The sequence below is a fragment of the Geotrypetes seraphini genome, chromosome 6 (genome assembly GCF_902459505.1).
Source record: "Geotrypetes seraphini chromosome 6, aGeoSer1.1, whole genome shotgun sequence".
NCBI lineage: Eukaryota > Metazoa > Chordata > Amphibia > Gymnophiona > Dermophiidae > Geotrypetes > Geotrypetes seraphini.
Window position 1 is genome coordinate 69,911,499 of NC_047089.1, and position 19,350 is coordinate 69,930,848.

The 19,350-nt window shown below is 44.2% G+C and overlaps 1 protein-coding gene across 5 annotated transcripts in view; it reads left to right on the plus strand.

Annotated features, from left to right (window-relative positions):
- The window catches only part of MTRF1 (mitochondrial translation release factor 1), an 85,023-nt gene that overhangs the window by 3,494 nt on the left and 62,179 nt on the right, over nt 1-19,350 (plus strand). For 4 of the 5 annotated variants that reach the window (XM_033947908.1, XM_033947904.1, XM_033947907.1 and 1 more), the window contains exon 2: nt 1,687-2,122. In XM_033947908.1, the coding sequence (XP_033803799.1) occupies nt 1,705-2,122 (418 nt within the window). In that variant the 5' untranslated portion in view covers nt 1,687-1,704. Of the gene's footprint in view, nt 1-1,684; nt 2,123-19,350 lie in introns of all 5 variants that reach the window. The other variant, XM_033947906.1, reaches the window with a different exon arrangement.

A 19,350-nucleotide genomic window follows, 5' to 3' on the forward strand; every position in this document is an offset into this window, starting at 1 on the left:
TTTTCTCTCTGTGTTAGGTCCTAGCTCATGCTTGCTGTCTAACACCAGCACTGTCGCGATACACACTTCAAATCTGACTTACTGAAATCACAAATTAGAAAATAAATTTATTTTTTTCTACCTTTTGTCTGGTCATTTTATTATTCAAATCATGTTGGTTCCAGGCTCTGGTTTATGTTTGTTTTCTATTTAACTTGCTCACCAGGGTCTCTTGCCCATTTGACATTTTCATCTTTCTCCATGCTTAACATCCATCTTTGTACCTTCCCTTCCACTGCTATATCCAACATTTCTGTTTCTTTCCCACTGTCTACCATCTCTCTCTCACCCTGCCTTGTGCCCTGGGTCAAACCTCCCTATTCCCCTCCATGCAGCATTTCTTCCTTCCTCCCCTCTGTGTAACTTTTTTTTCACTCTTCCCCATGCACCCTATGTCCTACATTTTCCCCCTCTCTTCTCCAAGCCTGTCTCCCTCCCCTCCAAAACATGCAGGATTTCTTCCACTCAACCCTTTCTACCTCTTAGTTACATCTCTTCCTCTCCTCTACACCATGTCCAACAATTCTTCCTCTCCCCCTATGTGAAGCAGCTTTCCATCCAACCCCCTGAGAAGCAGCTTTCCATCCATCCCCTTGAGCAGTAGCTTTCCATACCTTCTACCCCCCAGTGCAACACCTCCCGACCAATCCCCACCCACCTTACCCACTGTGAGATCTGACATTTCAGGCCTCCTAAAGCAGCAGTAGCAGTGGTGGCTGGCCGACAGAAGCAGCACTGTGAAAAGCCTGCTCCGCCAGGGCTTCCCTCTGCTGCATCATCAGTGACATCAATGACACAGCAGAGGGATGGCCACAACGGAGCAGGCTGCACCAACCTCTTCAGAATGCTGCTTTTGTCAGCCAGCCTGTTCAGAAACACCCCCCTCCCGCCCCCGGCTCACCTAGCAAGTTGGCCGGCCAGGTCCTCGCACTGTCCGTCTGGCAGGCCCGCCTCTGTCCAAATGAGGCAGGGCCTGCCCCTCCCCTGCCCAACCCATAAGAACCTAGGGCCTGATTGCCCCAGGCGCCTAAGGCCCCTCCTATGGGCATTTTGCTGGCCTACATTGTAAGTGGCTCCCGCTCTACTAGGGAGATGCGTAGGGCTGCCTAGGTTCCCGAAGGCGCCTTCAATATAGGGGACCTGCCTGGGTAGCTTTTTTTTTATTTTTTTTTTTTTAACATGCTTCTCGATTGGCTGATTAGACAGCTGTAGAATGCCTACAGATGCCTATAATCGGGACGCAGTTTACAGAATCCGGGCCTAAATGCACTAACACTGTTCTGATGCTCATAGGAATTCTAAGTGTTGGAGCATCTAGCGTTCCAGGTCACGTAGAAACCTCTAACGTGACTTAGTAAAAGGGGGGGTTAATTTCCTAAAGTTAAAGGAAAAAAAGTATAGAGGACTAACACGGTCCTATGACTAAAATGGAGGTCTAAAACATAGCATAGGCAAATCTCCAGTATGTTGTATTTTCTTTGATAGTTATGGTTATTTCCTAAAATTGTGGCTACAGTAGTACATCATTACTCGGGTTTTGTCACAAGCAGTGCTGTTTCTTCCAGTCCTATACCAGGTGCTGAACCCAGAAATTTTCCAGATTGGAGTTGCCCGTTTCATTAACTTTGGTGCATTTCTTAATTTCAGGTGAGACAAGCCACTGAGATGAAACATCACAAATGCATCAAGATTTTTAGAAGTTTGCTTGCTAATTTTTGCCATCTCTATCACTGTTATCCTTATCCTGATAAGAAGAGGGGTCATATTACAATGCTATCTGTTTTCAGGAAGGGATATTTTCTAAGAGCAGTTAGCCCTTGTCATACATTTGAAAACCAGAGCCAGAGATGCTTCCATCAGGATTCTGGAGCCCCTTTGAAGCTTAAAGCCCTGAAGAAGTATTTGGAGACTGTGAGCCAAGAGCATGGACACATTAGTCATGTGCTAAGTCTTCCATCAGTCAGTGAGGATGAGTGCCAGACTCTTGGGAAAAGACTTACTGAACTGTCTCCACTTGTTAAAGTGTTTCATGAAATACAGCAGGCAGAAAGAGAGGCTGAGGAATTAGAAAGCATGTGTGCAGGTACGTGACCACATGGAAGAGGATCTATTTTCCATATTTACTTGATGTATCTCATTTTCTAAGACTTTAGACTGCCTAAAGCAAAAATTGTGACATGAATTGAGCATGATGATTTAGAGTTAAGAATGATTTTAAATTCTTATTTTCTTCTTGTTTAACCACTTGCGTAAACAAGAGTTCAACAATAGTCACCTTCTGTAAGGAAACTGGGCAAGCAATAGGACTCTGATATAATAATATTTGTGTAGAATAAAATATGAAGACACCTTAGAAGAAACGTATAAAAACACCCTCCAGGCAAAGCCTTTACATTTTTAAGTGTTATCATGCAGGTTAATAGACATATGAGGGGCCGCTGAAAAGTTCTCAACTCAACCAGCAAAGTTGGGACAGCCTATATCAAGGGCTATACACTTAGTGGCAGATTCTAAAAACAGGCATCCCAATTGTAGGCTGTGGTAGGCCTCTTACCGCTGTCTAGCAGCCAATCGGACGCTTTTTTTTTTTTTTTTTTAAAGTAGGCTGCCTACACTGTAGGCATTTGTCACGGTTGAGCGAGATGCGTTGGGACACTTATACTCACACAAGTTTTGTGTGTGGTTTCTCCCGGAAGTGGCCTTAGGTAAACTTAAGCAGCCCTAGGCATCTCCCTAGGGCCACGACAAATGCCTGAAATGTAGGCCAGCAAAATGCTAATCTACATTTTAAATAGACGCAGCCGCTGAACTAATTGCGGCTGCGGCAGGGAAACACCCCCTGTGAAGTCGGCCAGCAGGAGGAATGCACACTCCTATCCCCAGAACTTCACATGTAGACCCCCCCCAGACTCTGACTGGCCAAATACCTAAGACCCAGGGGCCCCTCCCCAGTGCATCCCAGAATGCACCGGGAAGGGGAAGGCTCACCATTTTGAAGTGGTGGGGGTGTAATCATCTCTTCGGCTGGACTTTCTTCTGGAAAGGTACGGGGGAGGGATGTTTGGGGGTTGCTGGGGGGGTCTGGAAGGGGGTGTGGTTGTTGGGGGTGGGAATTTCCAGGGGTTTGGGGGTAGGAGGGAGTGGGCATCCCTTCTGCCAGGGTACATCGGGGAGGCTCTGGGGGTTTTGGGAAGTTCAGAGGTATTCTGGCAAGAGGAAGTTGGAATTCCTTCTGCCGGCTGACTTCGCAGGGGGGTGTCCCTGCTGCAGCCACTCAGCTGTTCACAGCTAGGGATCAGCTGATGGCAAGGGATCCTTGAGCCTCAATTCTCTAACCGGCGCCTGTGACATGGGTGCCGTTTAGAGAATCGGGACAGGCAGCAATTCTGTATAGGATGCCAATCTGTAATTCTCAGCCACTTTAGGTGGCAGCTGAGACCAGCGTCCTGTACAAAATTTCCCCCTTAGTCCAGCAATTTTCCACTTTTTTTGGTTCTGTACTTTTCCAACAGGACAAAAAAAGTGGGAAGTCACTGGACTAAGTGATGGAAACTACCTAAATTTGTTGGTTGCGCTGAGAACTTTTCAGCAGCCCCTCATATTAGAAAAATTTAGAACTCCAATTGAAAGAGTATTGTAAAATTATTGTTTTTCTTGAGAGTGGATGCTTTTCTCCAAGGACAAGCAGAATAGAACACCCTCGTGGATGAAAGATGTTATCTAGTAGAGCCCATGCATGGCAAGCTCTCTCCTAGCTTTTTAAGTCTAAGAACTTTGAGCTTGACTGAACATATTTGTTAGTTCCCACACTGTCATCACATGGGCAGACTCGGTTCTTTATTTTCAATGGAGCAAGTCAAACATACTAGTTCATAATAAACATTCTTTTAAATAATTACGTTGTGGTATAGTTCTGGAGTAATATTCTTTTAAGGCTCCTGCTTCATCTGGTGAATAGTCTTTGTGTCAACAGAATCCTAGTAATAGCCCCCCTGGCGTTCCTCAGCAACGCAGTGCACCGCCGCTTGGTGCAATGCCTAAGGCGCACCCCTTTGTGCAGTGACAGAGCACAGAGAGGACCCACAATAGGAGAAGGCCAAAAAAAGAGATCTAGCAGGGCAGGGTGGAATTAGTAGTCATCAAACCCCTGCCCCACCAAAAGATCTCCAAGCAACCCTATTATGGTGCAAACACTGAACCGCCCAATGGGCCCGACATCTCATCTGCCCTTAAGGGCCATCCTATAGGCAGGCCTCTATGTAGTTAACCTGAATTACACACAGCTACCAAACCAAACTTATCCCCTCAAAGCCACACAAGCTCCATAGACCACAGACTTCTCATTACAGACACGAAGGATCTCCTAACACTACTCATTCTCTTCCTGCTCCTCACAAGCTTCACAGCAGCCACACCCACTCAGTCCACCAGAAGGGCCTTTCCCACGTGGTTCTCTCACTGTCACATATCAAGATGTTAGGAAATCCTCTGGCAATCAAAACCATACTACACTGACCATCTTCCTAACCCACAATCCCATCCTCACTCTCTCCAACAATCATCCCCCTTAAGAAAAAAAACCCTGGACCTTCTCACACCAATGCCCGCCCAATCCTGAAACACATCCCAACCACCCCTACACCATGTATATACACGCCAATGCCAGATAGGTGGTCAACAAATTACTACTATTGAATGAACTGATAACGTCCAAGGATCTCAGCCTCGCCTTCTTCTCAGAAACCTGGCTCAAGGACAAAACTAGCCCAGAACTGACTCACCTGTGTCCTCCTGGCTATAGCATCTTTCAAACACCCAGACCTGGAAAACAAGGAGGTAGTCTGGCAGTAATCTACAAAAGCTCCTTCAACATCGCCCTAACTGACTCCTCAGTTCTACCCGACATAGAATACATGACATGCAAACTGGATGACAAAGCCAACTCTCACTCCAGCAGTATTGGCCTCTTTCTAGTCTATCCTCCCAGACCACAATCAGCCAACGACACCAAGCTACAAGAAATTATCTCAACCCTAACATGCCAATTTACTCGACTAGTTGTTCAGAGGTCGACTTAAACATACCTCTAAACTTACAAGGCAATGTCTCTGCCTACAGACTGAAAACCTTTCTCAATGACACCCACCTAGATCTAAAACACTCAAGTCCCACACACGAAAAAGGACATACACTTAACATAATTGCCTCCAATCCTTCCGACCTCAGACTTTGACTGGTCTCCAGTTCCCTGGTTGGACCACTACCTACTATCCTTTAATCTCCAACTAAACACGGACAGGACACCCCTTAATAGACCCCCAGCAAAAACTATTGATAAGCAAAATTAATAAAGCACAGTTCTGGAACGAGATGTCTGTGTAAAGTTAGACCCTTCTCCAAACACACTCAGTGAACAAGGCTGCCCTGTGAACTTCAAAAAGCTAAGTGCTCAGCATTTCATATTCTGTTCTTTTCATTGGTTTTCAGCATTATATCTGCTTAATTTCTCTTCTCCTCCCTGTTTCTTACTTAAAAAAAATAAACCCTTCTCTTTCCTCTGTTAAATCTTATTTCCTCTTCCTCTTCATAGGAATAAGGGTAAGACTTTATTAACTCTAATTAAATCCTGGTGCCTGTGGCTCAGGGTGACTAAAGTAGGGAAAATCCTGTTATAAATCCTGTGTGTTAGGGTAGCCACTGATTTGTTATAGAACCTGCATTTTTGTTTAAAATACTGTGTTTTAGGGTGGTATAGAGCCTATATTTCTGACTTACTAGTTTTTAGCCATTGTGTCTGCTGATTAGGTGGAGAAGGGAGGGGCTCTGATTTACTTCTAAGGTTAACTGCATTATCTTTGGGACAGTGCTGTGAACAAGGCTGCCCTGTGAACTTCAATAAGCTAAGTTGTTCAGCATTTCATATTCTGCTCTTTTCACTGGTTTTCAGCATATCTGCTTAATTTCTCTTCTCCTCCCTGTTTCTTACTTAAAAAAAAAAGCACAAAAAAAAATAAACCCTTCTCTTTCCTCTGTTAAATCTTATTTCCTCTTCCTCTTCATAGGAATAAGGGTAAGACTTATAGTCCCACCATATATAGAGACCCAAATAATCTGGACTACTCAAATCAAGTCACTTCACAACCAATCGAGATGACCTTTATTCTATGCAATCACTGTGGTGCTTTAATTCCAAGACATACTATTTGGAGGCTTAAGGCTTGCCCCATCTGTCTTCAACTTGCTAGTATTAAGGAGGAGCTCTGCAAACTTAAACAGGAATTGAATACAATTAAAGCAGCTTTCATCACTCCACAAAATCATACCAACTTACCACCTCTACCTCAAAGAATAAAACAGCCCAGGAATAAATGGGTCACAGTAGGCTTAGGAAGACTGCGACATGTAACACAGAAACATCCACCTTCACTAATATTACCTCTACAGAATTCCTTCGCTCCACTAGTGCACTGCGATATTCAAGAAAACAGAAGGGAGGTGGGACTGGAACCAATGAAGGTAACTCAAGAGAACAACACCCTAAGCACAAATAAAAAAGCCCAAAACAGAAAACTATTACTGTTGGGGGATTCCATCATCAGAGGCATTAACCTTGGAACACAAGGCGAAGAGACCAAAATAGTGAAATGTCTTACAGGATCTCAGCTACCAGGAGTTCCAGGCAAATACAGACTATAATTAAGGAAGAAACTAAGGATTTTAACACTGATGTTGTTATCCATCTGGGAACAAATGACCTGGCCAACAACTCCACACTTGCAGCACAGAAAGCTTTTCGGGAGCTTGGTGAGGGCGTAAAACCTTTTGTAAAGACTTTAGCTTTTTCTGAAATACTGCCTGCATATGGAAAGGAAGAGCAAAGAGTGAAAAACACAGAGGACTTTAATAGATGGCTCAAAGCCTGGTGTCATCAAGAAGGCTTCAGGTACATAGGAGGATGGGGAAATACATGGAAGGACAAGAAGCTATATTGCACTGATGGGCTACATATTACTACAGCAGGAAAAAGAAATCTTGCAAAGAAATTTAGACAATATTTTTCTAGGCATTTAAACTAGAAGGTGGGGGTGGTGTATGTACGAAGGACAATTATAGAGACCACCCCCGGCAAAAGAAAAGATGTGATAGTAGTAAAGATTGCAACATAAACAATATCAGCAACTCATTTCTTAGTATTGCAAAGGAAAGTGAAACTAAACAAAAATCCATACGAAAAAGGAGATTATCGCTGAAAAATAGCTGGAAAGCGATGACCACAAATGCTCGCAGTCTAAGCAACAAAGTTCATGATCTGCAAGCCCTGATGTTAGAGGCAGATCTAGATATTGTCGCTATCACAGAGACATGGTTCAGTGAATCACATGGATGGGATGCAAACATACCGGGATATAATCTTTTTAGGAAGGACAGAGATGGTCAAAAAGGTGGAGGAGTAGCTATCTATATAAAGATCAATATCCAAGCGACAGAAATGCAAGGGACCTGGGGAGAGGAAGAAGCGATATGGATCGCTCTGAAAAGAGAAGATGGAACTTCTATCTATGTGGGTGTAATCTACAGACCTCCGACTCAATCGCAGCAAATTGATAAGGATCTGATTGTGGATATCCAAAAGTTTGGAAGGAAAGAGGAGGTTCTGCTGTTGGGAGATTTCAACCTGCCTGATGCGGACTGGAATGTTCCGTCTGCAGAATTGGAAAGAAGTAGGGAGATTGTGGATGCCTTTCAAGAGCCTCTGCTCAGACAAATGGTGACGGAACCCACAAGGGAAAAAGCGATATTGGATCTGGTCCTCACAAATGGAGAGAGTATCTCTATTGTTGAGTGGGTGCTCACCTGGGAAGTAGCGATCATCAAACAGTTTGGTTTGATATAACGGCTAAAGTGGAGAGCGGCCGCACAATACTTAAAGTCCTAGAGTTCAAACGTACGGACTTTAATGCAATGGGAACCTGAAGAAAGAGCTGTTAGGATGGGAGGACATAAGAGAAGTGGAAAGACAGTAGTCTAAGCTGAAAGGAGCGATAAAAATGGCTACGGACCTTTATGTGAAGAAAATCAATAAAAACAAGAGAAAAAGGAAGCCGATTCTAGTGGCTGAGAAAATAAAGGCGAAAGAGTTGGTGTTCGTGAAATATAAAAAAACCCAAGAAGAGGAGAGCAGAAAGGACTACAGGGTGAAACTGAAAGAAGCTAAGAGAGAGAGACATCTGGCGAAAGCAGAGGTGGAAGAACAAATGGCTAAAAATGTGAAAGAGGGAGACAAAACTTTTTTCAGCTATATTAGTGAAAGAAGGAAGATAAATGGAATTGCTTGGCTAAAAGATGCTGGGAACCAATATGAGGAAAGTGATGAGGAGAAAGCAAATGTGCTAAACAAATACTTCTGTTCTGTGTTCACAGGAAGAAAATCCTGGAGAAGGACCGAGATTGTCTAGCAAAGTTACACGAGAAAATGGAGTAGATTCTGCGCCGTTCAAGGAGGAGGGTGTTTATGAGCAACTTGAAAAACTGAAGGTGGACAAAGTGATGGGACCAGAAGTGATCCATCCCAGGATACTAAGGGAGCTCGGAGAGGTTCTGGCGAGTCCTATTAAAGACTTGTTCAACAAATCTCTGGAGACAGGAGTGATTCCTGGGGATTGGAGGAGAGCGGATGTGGTCCCTATTCATAAAAGTGGTCACAGGGATGAAGCAGGAAACTACAGGCCGGTGAACCTCACTTCAGTTGTTGGTAAAATAATGGAAGTGTTGCTGAAAGAAAGGATAGTGTACTTCCTTGAATCTAATGGGTTACAGGATCTGAGGCAACATGGCTTTACAAAAGGTAAATGGTGCCAAACGAACCTGATTGAATTTTTTGATTGGGTGACCAGAGAGCTGGATCGAGGACATATGCTAGATGTAATTTACTTGGATTTCAGCAAAGCCTTTTATACAGTTCCTCATAGGAGGCTGTTGAACAAACTTGAAGAGCTGAAGTTAGGACCCAAAGTGGTGAATTGGGTCAGAAACTGGCTGTCGGACAGACGCCAGAGGGTGGTGGTTAATGGAAGTCGCTCGAAGAAAGAAAAGGTGAGTAGTGGAGTCCCTCAGGGATCGGTGCTAGGGCCAATCCTGTTCAATATATATGTAAGTGACATTGCTGAAGGGTTAGAAGGAAAAGTGTGCCTTTTTGCAGATGATACCAAGATTTGTAACAGAGTAGACACCGAAGAGGGAGTGGAAAATATGAAAAAGGATCTGCAAAAGTTAGAGGAATGGTCTAATGCCTGGCAACTAAAATTCAATGCAGAGTAATGCATTTGGGGATTAATAATAGGAAGGAACCGTATATGCTGGAAGGAGAGAAGCTGATATGCACGGACGGGGAGAGGGACCTTGGGGTGATAGTGTCTGATGATCTAAAGGCGAAAACAGTGTGACAAGGCAGTGGCTGCTGCCAGAAGGAAGCTGGGCTGTATAAAGAGAGGCGTAGTCAGTAGAAGGAAGAAGGTGTTGATGCCCCTGTACAGGTCATTGGTAAGGCCCCACTTGGAGTATTGTGTTCAGTTTTGGAGACCTTATCTGGCGAAGGACGTAAGAAGACTTGAGACGGTCTAGAGGAGGGCGACGAAAATGATAGGAGGCTTGCGCCAGAAGACGTATGAGGAGAGACTGGAAGCCCTGAATATGTATACCCTAGAGCAGGGGTGTCAAACTCAATCACACTAAGGGGCCGAAATCCAAAACACAGGCAAAGTTGTGGGCCAGACTCCGCCCCAGATCCCGCCCCCATAATAGTACTAATTATAACAATTTTTTCCATTCATATTTCATATATACACACACACACACACAATATAATCTTATTAACACATAATGGTAATGGTTAACCACAAAATTAAACTACACAAAACACACTGTATGCTTCTCAACATTCATTCCTACCAAAACATAGATAACTCCTTTGCAAACACAGGGCCAAAAACTAAAAGTACTAATATATAAAAATGAAATCCTAATATTCAAGACTCTGCATGCAGCACAACCCCAGAGAAAAATAAACAAATGTATTTCTTCCTGAGCAGTACAAAAGATAGCAGATTAAAACTCAAAATTGACACAATTCAAACACTAAATTATAAGTAAAATCATTCCCCCTACCTTTGTTGTCTCCCTCCCTCACCACTGCAGCTGTGCAGAATATTACTGGAGGCAGGAGAGGTATTCATGCTCCCCCACACCTGCGCACATTGTACTGCTGGGCCAGACCAGTAGGGAGGTTGAGCTGGAGGAGGAAGTCAGGAGGGCAAGCCTATGGTTATAATCAGCGCCCCCACCCCTCGCTGCCTCAATTTTCTCTTATGGTCTGGCTTCCTCCTCTCTTCAGCAGTAATTTAACAGTGCCAGCCAGTAATTTGCATCACCGGCGCGGCGTCAACCCGCGCACGCCAGCAGCGCACCAAAAACAAATCCAACCACGCCGGCCCCTGCGATGCTTCCCAGCTGGGGCCGGCACAGTCAAACTCACGTCTGCCGCGCCGCCGGCACGCGCAAGCCGACAACCACACCGGCGCTGCAAATCACTGGCCGGCAATGGGGTGCGTCGCTGGGGTAGTTTTTGTTGTGTTGCCGACACGCACAAGCTGGTGATTACTGCGGCCCACGAGTGCTATTGTTGCCGTCAGGTGAGGGCCCAAAACAGAAAGCAATGCGACATCGTGAAACCCTGTTTACTCCCCCACAATGCCGGCCCTGAACCACGGGCCGCATAAAACAGCCAGGCGGGCCGGATTCGGCCCGTGGGCCTTGTGTTTGACACATGTGCCCTAGAGGAAAGGAGAGACAGGGGAAGATATGATTCAGACGTTCAAATACTTGAAGGGTATTAACGTAGAACAAAATCTTTTCCAGAGTAAGGAAAATGGTAAAACCAGAGGATATAATTTGAGGTTGAGGGGTGGTAGATTCAGGGGCAATGTTAGGAAATTCTACTTTAAGGAGAGGGTAGTGGATGCCTGGAATGCGCTCCCGAGAGAGGTGGTGGAGAGTAAAACTGACTGAGTTCAAAGAAGCGTGGGATGAACACAGAGGATTTAGAATCAGAAAATAATATTAAATATTGAACTAAGGCCAGTGCTGGGCAGACTTGCACGGTCTGTGTCTGTATATGGCCTTTTGGTGGAGGATGGGCTGGGGAGGGCTTCAATGGCTGGGAGGGTGTAGATGGGCTGGAGTAAGTCTTAACAGAGATTTCGGCAGTGGAACCCAAGCACAGTACAGGGTAAAGCTTTGGATTCTTGCCCAGAAATAGCTAAGAAGAAAAAATTAAAAAATTTAAATTGAATCAGGTTGGGCAGACTGGATGGACCATTCGCGTCTTTATCTGCCGTCATCTACTATGTTACTATGTTACACTCACAATGCTGGCTACCTGGGACAAAGCAATGGAACACACAAGCCCCTCTATGCTGCTACCACACAAAAACAACTAGAGGCTCACCTTGGTTCACTCTTAAAAGCAGAAAAATAATCCTGCTGCAAGCTTGAGCAGAAATGGCAAAAAAGTAATCTTCCTGAACACAAAACTGCATGGAGGGCTGTGATCAACAAATACAAACATGACATCGCTGAAAAAGCTTACTACGCACAAAAAATTGAAAATGACAACTTCATTGTCAAACTATATTGCTTATTACGTACCATGACCATCCCCCCCAGACCTGGGCATAGCCAAAAAGATCTCGCAGCCTAATGCCCAGACCCTCAAGATAAAGACCATACAACAAGACATTGAAACTGCTTCTTATCACTACAGCTCTAATCCAGCCACCTCCACAAGAAACCTTTGACTCTTGTACTGCTGACCAAATCTGGAGCACATTTTCTTCACTAGAAAACTCAGATACTGATACACTCCTTAAAATCAAACAAACAAAAAAACCTCTTCTCTCAATGCAGCGTCCTTGATAAATGCCCCGGCTGGTTTTTAGCAAACACCCCTGACCACATCATAGCCTGGCTCACTAACCCATCCCAGATGGGTCAGTGCACTCGCCCCAATTCCCAAGGCCTCAAACACTGACCTAACAAATCCAGCAAACTACAAGCCTATAGCTGGCATCCCTACACTCGCCAAACTCCAAGAAATGCATGTAAGCAAACAACTCTCAACATATATTGAAAAACACTCATGCTTCCATCATACTTAGTTCAGGTTCCGACCACAACACAGCACAGAGCTGCTACTGCTTGTCTTAACTACCAAAGTCAAGCAATTACTAAGCAAAGGACATCAAGACATCCTTCTTCAATTTGATATTTCTACAGCGTTTGACTTCTTCAATCACTAACTACTCCTCAATACACTCAGTGAGATAGGCATCAGGGGCATAGTTTACAACTGGTTCAGAAATTTTCTATAAATTTAGAAACTACCTTGTCCGGAAAGATGATGCATTCTCAAAAAACTGGCTGGCCTTCTGCAGTGATCACCCCTCTCACCTATACTCTACAACCTATTCATGAGCTCACTAGGCAACATTATCTTTGATAGCAGTGAAAGCCTGCTATCATATGCCAATGACATTCTCCTCCTCATTCCAACAGAGTGCGATACCATAGACATCCCTCAGAGAATTGCTAACAAGACAGAAAAGATACAAATGTCGTCCACACTCAAACTCAAAACTGAACGCAGAAAAAACAAACACTCTGGTTTCACAGTTCCCCTGCAAACTGTCCCAACAACCGTTACCTTGCCCACAGGAACCAATCTTGACATCAACAAAACCTCTAAAATACTTGGGGTCATATTAGACTCAACCATCTCTTACGAACCCCAAATCTCCAAAATATGAAAAAAGGCCTTTTATAACATGAGACAACTCCAGCTGATCAAACCCTCCTTTCACAGTCACTACTTTGTGAATTGACACACATGCTGGTACTGTCCCAACTAGACTATTATAACTCACTTTATGTAGCATAAACACCACCCTCAACCAGAAACTGCAACTGATTCAAAACACAGCAATATGGCTAATCTTCAAACTGAAAAAATATGCTCCATCTCTCCATACTTCATCAAACTTCACTGGCTACCCATCAATGCTCGCATTTGATTCAAAATATCATGCATTATGTACCACATCTTGTATGCAAGCTCAGCTACACCTCTCATAAACCTCTTCACGAATTCTCTATCCAATTCAACCAGAAACATGTGCTTGTATTTTATCCCCTAAAGCAGTGGTTCCCAACCCTGTCCTGGAGGAACACCAGGCCAATTGGGTTTTCAGGCTAGCCCTAATGAATATGCATGAAGCAAATTTGCATGCCTATCACTTCCATCATATGCAAATCTCTCTCATGCATATTCATTAGGGCTAGCCTGAAAACCCGATTGGCCTGGTGTTCTTCCAGGACAGGGTTGGGAATCACTGCCCTAAAGGAATAAAATACAAGCACATATTCAGCACACTAATCACTTACCTATCGGTGGAAAAACCTGGAACAATCACTTGACAGCAATCAAAACCTAATCCAGCTATCTCAAATTTGACTCTTCTCTTCAGGGCAACACATTCCATTGACAATCAGTAACTAAACTAAACTAAACTAAACCTTAAGTTTGTATACCGCATCATCTCCACAGAAGTAGAGCTCGACACGGTTTACAGGAGTTACAAAAGAAAGGAGTTACAATGGGAAAGAAGAAGAGCTTGGCAATAAGGGGAGAGAGAAGAGGTTAGATGTAGAGGAGAGGGAGGGAGTGGTTACATTTTGGAGAAAAGCCAAGTTTTCAAATGTTTTCTGAAGTGTTGGAGGGAGGTCGCGCTCCGGACTGAAATTTCAATTTCTTCAATGTAAAATGTTCTGCTAATTTCTCCTCTATCTAATTTTTAGCAGGCCTTTCACCATCCCTCTCCTCTCCCAATCTCTTCTCTGCATTACTCAAATTGTACGGCGCCTTGAACCTACTTAGGCATAAAGCAACTCTCAAACTGTAGATTAGATTAGATCTTTTTACCAATAGTAGGAAATGCAGATTTTTCTCCAGGAATGGACAATGTAATATTTCATCATTGGAATGTTATGTTAAGCAAGTTTTTCTGTTCTATCTTTACCTATTCAGCTCAAGGTCCTATTACATTACTAGAGGTTGGGTCAGTTACGCAAGAAGTTACAATGGACAGTTTCACACAGACATTCAATAGAGTTGCTAGTACAGGTAGATCAGTAGAACAGTATAGACCACACCATATGAGATCTGGCTGTGTACAATCCAAAAATCTGATCCAGAAAATATAAATTAAAAACCATAAAATAATGTGTAGTATACAACATATGAATATTTGTACAAAATGCATAACGTAAAAAATTCAATAAAATATAAACACCAATCCAAACTAATACTAGGCATTTAAGACAGTTACAAACCTACCTCCAACTCAGCACCTGTTGGAAACACCAACTCTACCCCCTTCCAGGGATAAATACCAATGTGACCCAACATCCATGGCCTCTTCCAACAACACTTATGACAAAATATAACACCATCCACCCAACAGTCATGAGGACTGAGCATCCATGAGAAAAAACAATGTAGTTTCACCCAGACAATACCCCACCTTGCTAACACCCTGGATAAATATCCAGGACCCATAGCAAATGCCAACTGTACCCTCATCCAACTTGTATACTATGGGGCTCATAATCAAAACTTTAAATGTCCAAAAACCAGTCTAAGTCGGCACTTGGACATCCTAATAGCAAGGATGTCCAAGTGCTGATAATCAAAACCAACTTTCTGGACGTGTAGCAGCACTTCTAAGCTGCTGTGCATCCAGAGAGCAAAGGAGTGTGTTAAGCACTGGTCACCGTACATGAAGAAGGACACGGAAAGGGTCCAGAAAAGAGCGACTAAGATGGTTAGGGGCTGGAGGAGTTGCCGTACAGCAAAAGATTAGAGAAACTGGGCCTCTCCCTCGAGCAGAGGAGATTGAGAGGGGACATGATCGAAACATTCAAGGTACTGAAGGGAATAGACTTAGTAGATAAGGACAGGTTGTTCACCCTCTCCAAGGTAGGGAGAACGAGAGGGCACTCTCTAAAATTGAAAGGGGATAGATTCTGTACGAACATAAGGAAGTTCTTCTTCACCCAGAGAGTGGTGGAAAACTGGAATGCTCTTCTGGAGTCTGTCATAGGGGAAAACACCCACCAGGGATTCAAGACAAAGTTAGACAAGTTCCTGCTGAACTGGAACGAAAGCAGGTAGGGCTAGTCTTAGTTAGGGTGCTGGTCTTTGACCAGAGGGCCACTGCGTGAGCTGACTTCTAGGCACGATAGACCACTGGTCTGACCCAGCAGCGGCAATTCTTATGTTCTTATAGGTGGTAATAGGGCAGTCTTCAGCCTGGATGTACCCCAGCCATAATCAAAGCTTTCCTAGAGGGAACTTAGATGCCGGCAGTTAGACCTGTTTGAGTTATGTGTAAGTTCCACAAAGGTGCCCAAACTGACAAGAAGACCACTGGAGGATTTAAGGCATGACCCCTCCCCCTCCCACCACCCAGAGCAAAAAAAATAAATAAAGTAGGCTTCCCTGCTGATCGTGGCAAATGTAATCCCCATCAGCTGAGCTGGTTTTTGGGACTCCTGGCGGCTCAGCTGATGAGGATTCCCTCTGCCAGGATCAGCTGAGCCCTACACCACTCATCCTGACATCCTGGACCTCTCCCTGACATCCCCCACATCCTCCTGACCTCCCCCGACATGGTCTGACATCTCTGCCCCCCCCCATCCCCCCAACATTCCTGGGCTCACATCCCCAGAACCCCTTCCCCCCATACCTTCAGAAGATCAAATGCAGAAGGGAAGCTCACTGCCTACGGGTTCTGCGTGCTGCAAATGATGGGGCTTTCCCCTCCTAATGAATGTTGGGATGCAGTGGCCTCCCACTGCATCCCAACATTCATTAGGAGGGGAAAGCCCCATCATTTGCAGCACGCAGACCCCGTAGGCAGTGAGCTTCCCTTCTGCATTTGATCTTCTGAAGGTATGGGGGAAGGGGTTCTGGGGATGTGAGCCCAGGAATGTTGGGGGGATGGGGGGGGCAGAGATGTCAGACCATGTCGGGGGAGGTCAGGAGGATGTGGGGGATGTCAGGGAGAGGTCCAGGATGTCAGGATGAGTGGTGTAGGGCTCAGCTGATCCTGGCAGAGGGAATCCTCATCAGCTGAGCCACCAGGAGTCCCAAAAACCATTATTTATGGTTTATGCAAAAACACATTATTTATGGCTGAAGGCTCTGATTGGCTAACAACGGTTGCTGGGTTTGTGGACGTCTTACACAAAACGTCCAACCTCAGACTTGGACACATTTTTTATTATGCGCCTCTGGGTATTTCTCTTACAGGACACCTATTACGAGAGGATGGCAATATTTTGTCCTTTCCAGATATGCTATAGAAGGAGACAGACTGACTCAGTAATCTACACAACCTAAGAGGAGGGCTCGCTGTACAAAAACTCAGCTCAGAGAAATAAAACTCTGAAGAGGGAGAGGTAACCCCCTCTTAGGAAAAGAGTTTATCTTCCAATCATTGCTTAATCAATGTTAAAAGCGAGACCAGCTCAAAGGTGTAAAAATGTTTCAACTAGGTATATATCTCTTAATTCCTTAATTGAAGTACTGTATGCAAATAGGTCAAAAAGAAATTTCTTGCATTCAGGTTGCCACTAATACTTTTAACTGCACTTAGCTTGACTTGGTTATAAAGCAAAAACTCATCAGGGTCCCGACGCAGCCCCGTTTCGGTGTCTGCTTCAGGAGACCCCGCAGAAAAGAGATTTAATTCTGATAAAGGGTAACAACCATAGCAGTGTTCAAAGGTTATCTGAAATGCAAAAAATGTGAATATCAAAAAAGCTATAGATACGGACTTCACAAGACCACATACCTATGCTAAATATAATATGCTTTGCAGCTGCCATAACAGAAAGGAGCACAACAGTGTACATACCGTGCAAAATGTAAAAGGAATTCCATGCAACAAACAACGCCGGCACCCGCTCTGGTATTTAAACCAGAGGGGGGAAGGCAACCGGACGTGATGAACATGATGATGTCATGAAAAACTCTGACGTGAGCAAAAAACTTCAAAATTGCGCTGCTCTAGCCAGACAGAACTAGAGGAAAGCAACCCATTCAATCTCGTTGTTAAGGCCATATGGGTGGAGAGTGTTCAGGTCAAAAATCCACTTCTGCTCTCTCCTCCACAGCATACGCGCTCTATCACCACCCCTGGTGTTACAGTATCGATCCAATACTGTAAACCTTAGATCTGACAGGGCATGATTCTTACTGTGCCAATGTTGCACCAGGGGGGCTTCTTGCACTGCAGTGCATATGCGGCTCATGTGCTCACTGATACGAAGCTTCAAAGTACGGGTGGTACTTCCCACATATACCAGCTGGCAAGGGCAAGATATAGCATAAACTACGTGATGTGAGTCGCAGTTGGTCACATGCTGAGTGTACTTGTGTCGAAGAGGTAATGACATTTGTTGAATAGTAACACTAAGTTGACAAACTTTACAATGTCCACATGGGGAATTTGGCCCCTCACAAGGCTAGAAACCCCTGGTCTTAGGAACTGAGAATGTGTAAGTTGTTGTCTCGGGTTAGGAGATTTAGAGAAGGCAAATCTGGAGCTTCTTGAAAAGCCTCATGATACTGCATAATAGGCCAGTGATTTTTGATTATTTTCTTGATTTGGAAAGCATGAATGGAATAGGGTAACACACAGACCAACGAACTGACTTCTGATGTATGATGAGCTTGCAATAGCAGAGAACGGTTGGCATATAAGCCATGTTTGTAAGCTTTCTTGAGCACTGAAGGGGGATAACCCTTCACTAAGAATCTTTGTGTAACTTCATCCGCTCTATGGACATATTCTTCCACCATGGAACAGAGTCTTCTGAGACGTAAAAATTGTCCGGTTGGTATGTTGTTCCTAAGATGTTTAGGGTGGAAGCTATCATACTGTAACAGATTATTCCTATCAGTAGGCTTGCGATAGATAGTTGTGTGAAAACAGCCGTTGGTCAGCGTGATATTAATGTCCAAAAAAGAGACCCGATGGTGGTCCATGGTCATAGTAAACTGCAGGTTGGAATCGCAAGAATTAAGCCAATCAAAAAAGCGTGTCAAGTCCTCTGAAGTGCCAATCCAAACTGCCAGCACATCATCAATGTATCTCTTCCAAAATAGAAAAAATTCCCAAAATTCAGAAGGGTACAAAAATTTAGCCTCAAACTGAGATACATAAAGGCATGCAATAGAAGGGGCCATTTTAGACCCCATAGTGGTGCCCTTGATCTGTTGGTAGAATTCTAGATCAAATTGAAAATAATTCATACCCAGTGCTATTTTAGCCAAATCTAACAAAAACTGAATCCTGATGTCTGACATATCTTAAGAACATAAGAAATGCCTCTGCTGGGTCAGACCCGAGGTCCATCATGCCCAGCAGTCCGCTCACGCGGTGGCCCAACAGGTCCAGGACCTGTGTAGTAATCTTCTATCTATACCCCTCTATCCCCATTTCCAGTAGGAATTTATCCAATCCTTTCTTGAACCCCAGTACCGTACTCTGCCCTATTACGTCTTCTGGAAGCACATTCCAGGTGTCCACCACACGTTGGATAAAGAAGAACTTCCTAGCATTTGTTTTGAATCTGTCTCCTATCAGCTTTTCTGAATGCCCTCTTGTTCTTTTGTTATTAGAAAGTTTGAAGAATCTGTCCCTCTTTACTCTCTCTATGCCCTTCATGATCTTATAAGTCTCTATCATATCTCCTCTAAGTCTCCTCTTCTCCAAGGAAAAGAGACCCAGCTTCTCCAATCTCTCAGAATATGACAGGTTTTCCATACCTTTTATCAGACGTGTCGCTCTCCTCTGAACCCTCTCGACTAACGCCATATCCTTCTTAAGGTACGGCGATCAATATTGGACGCAGTACTCCAAATGCGGGCGCACCATTGCCCGATACAACGGCAGGATAACTTCTTTCGTTCTGGCTGTAATACCCTTTTTGATTATACCAAGCATTCTATTCGCTCTCTTAGCGGCCGCTGCACACTGTGCCGACGGCTTCATTGTCATGTCCACCATTACCCCCAAGTCCCTTTCCTGGGTACTCTTATTCAAGTTTCAAGTTTATTAGGTATCTTGATGAATCGCTTAATCAAACTTCAAAGCGATGTACACATTAAAATTTACATTTGTTAGGTAACAG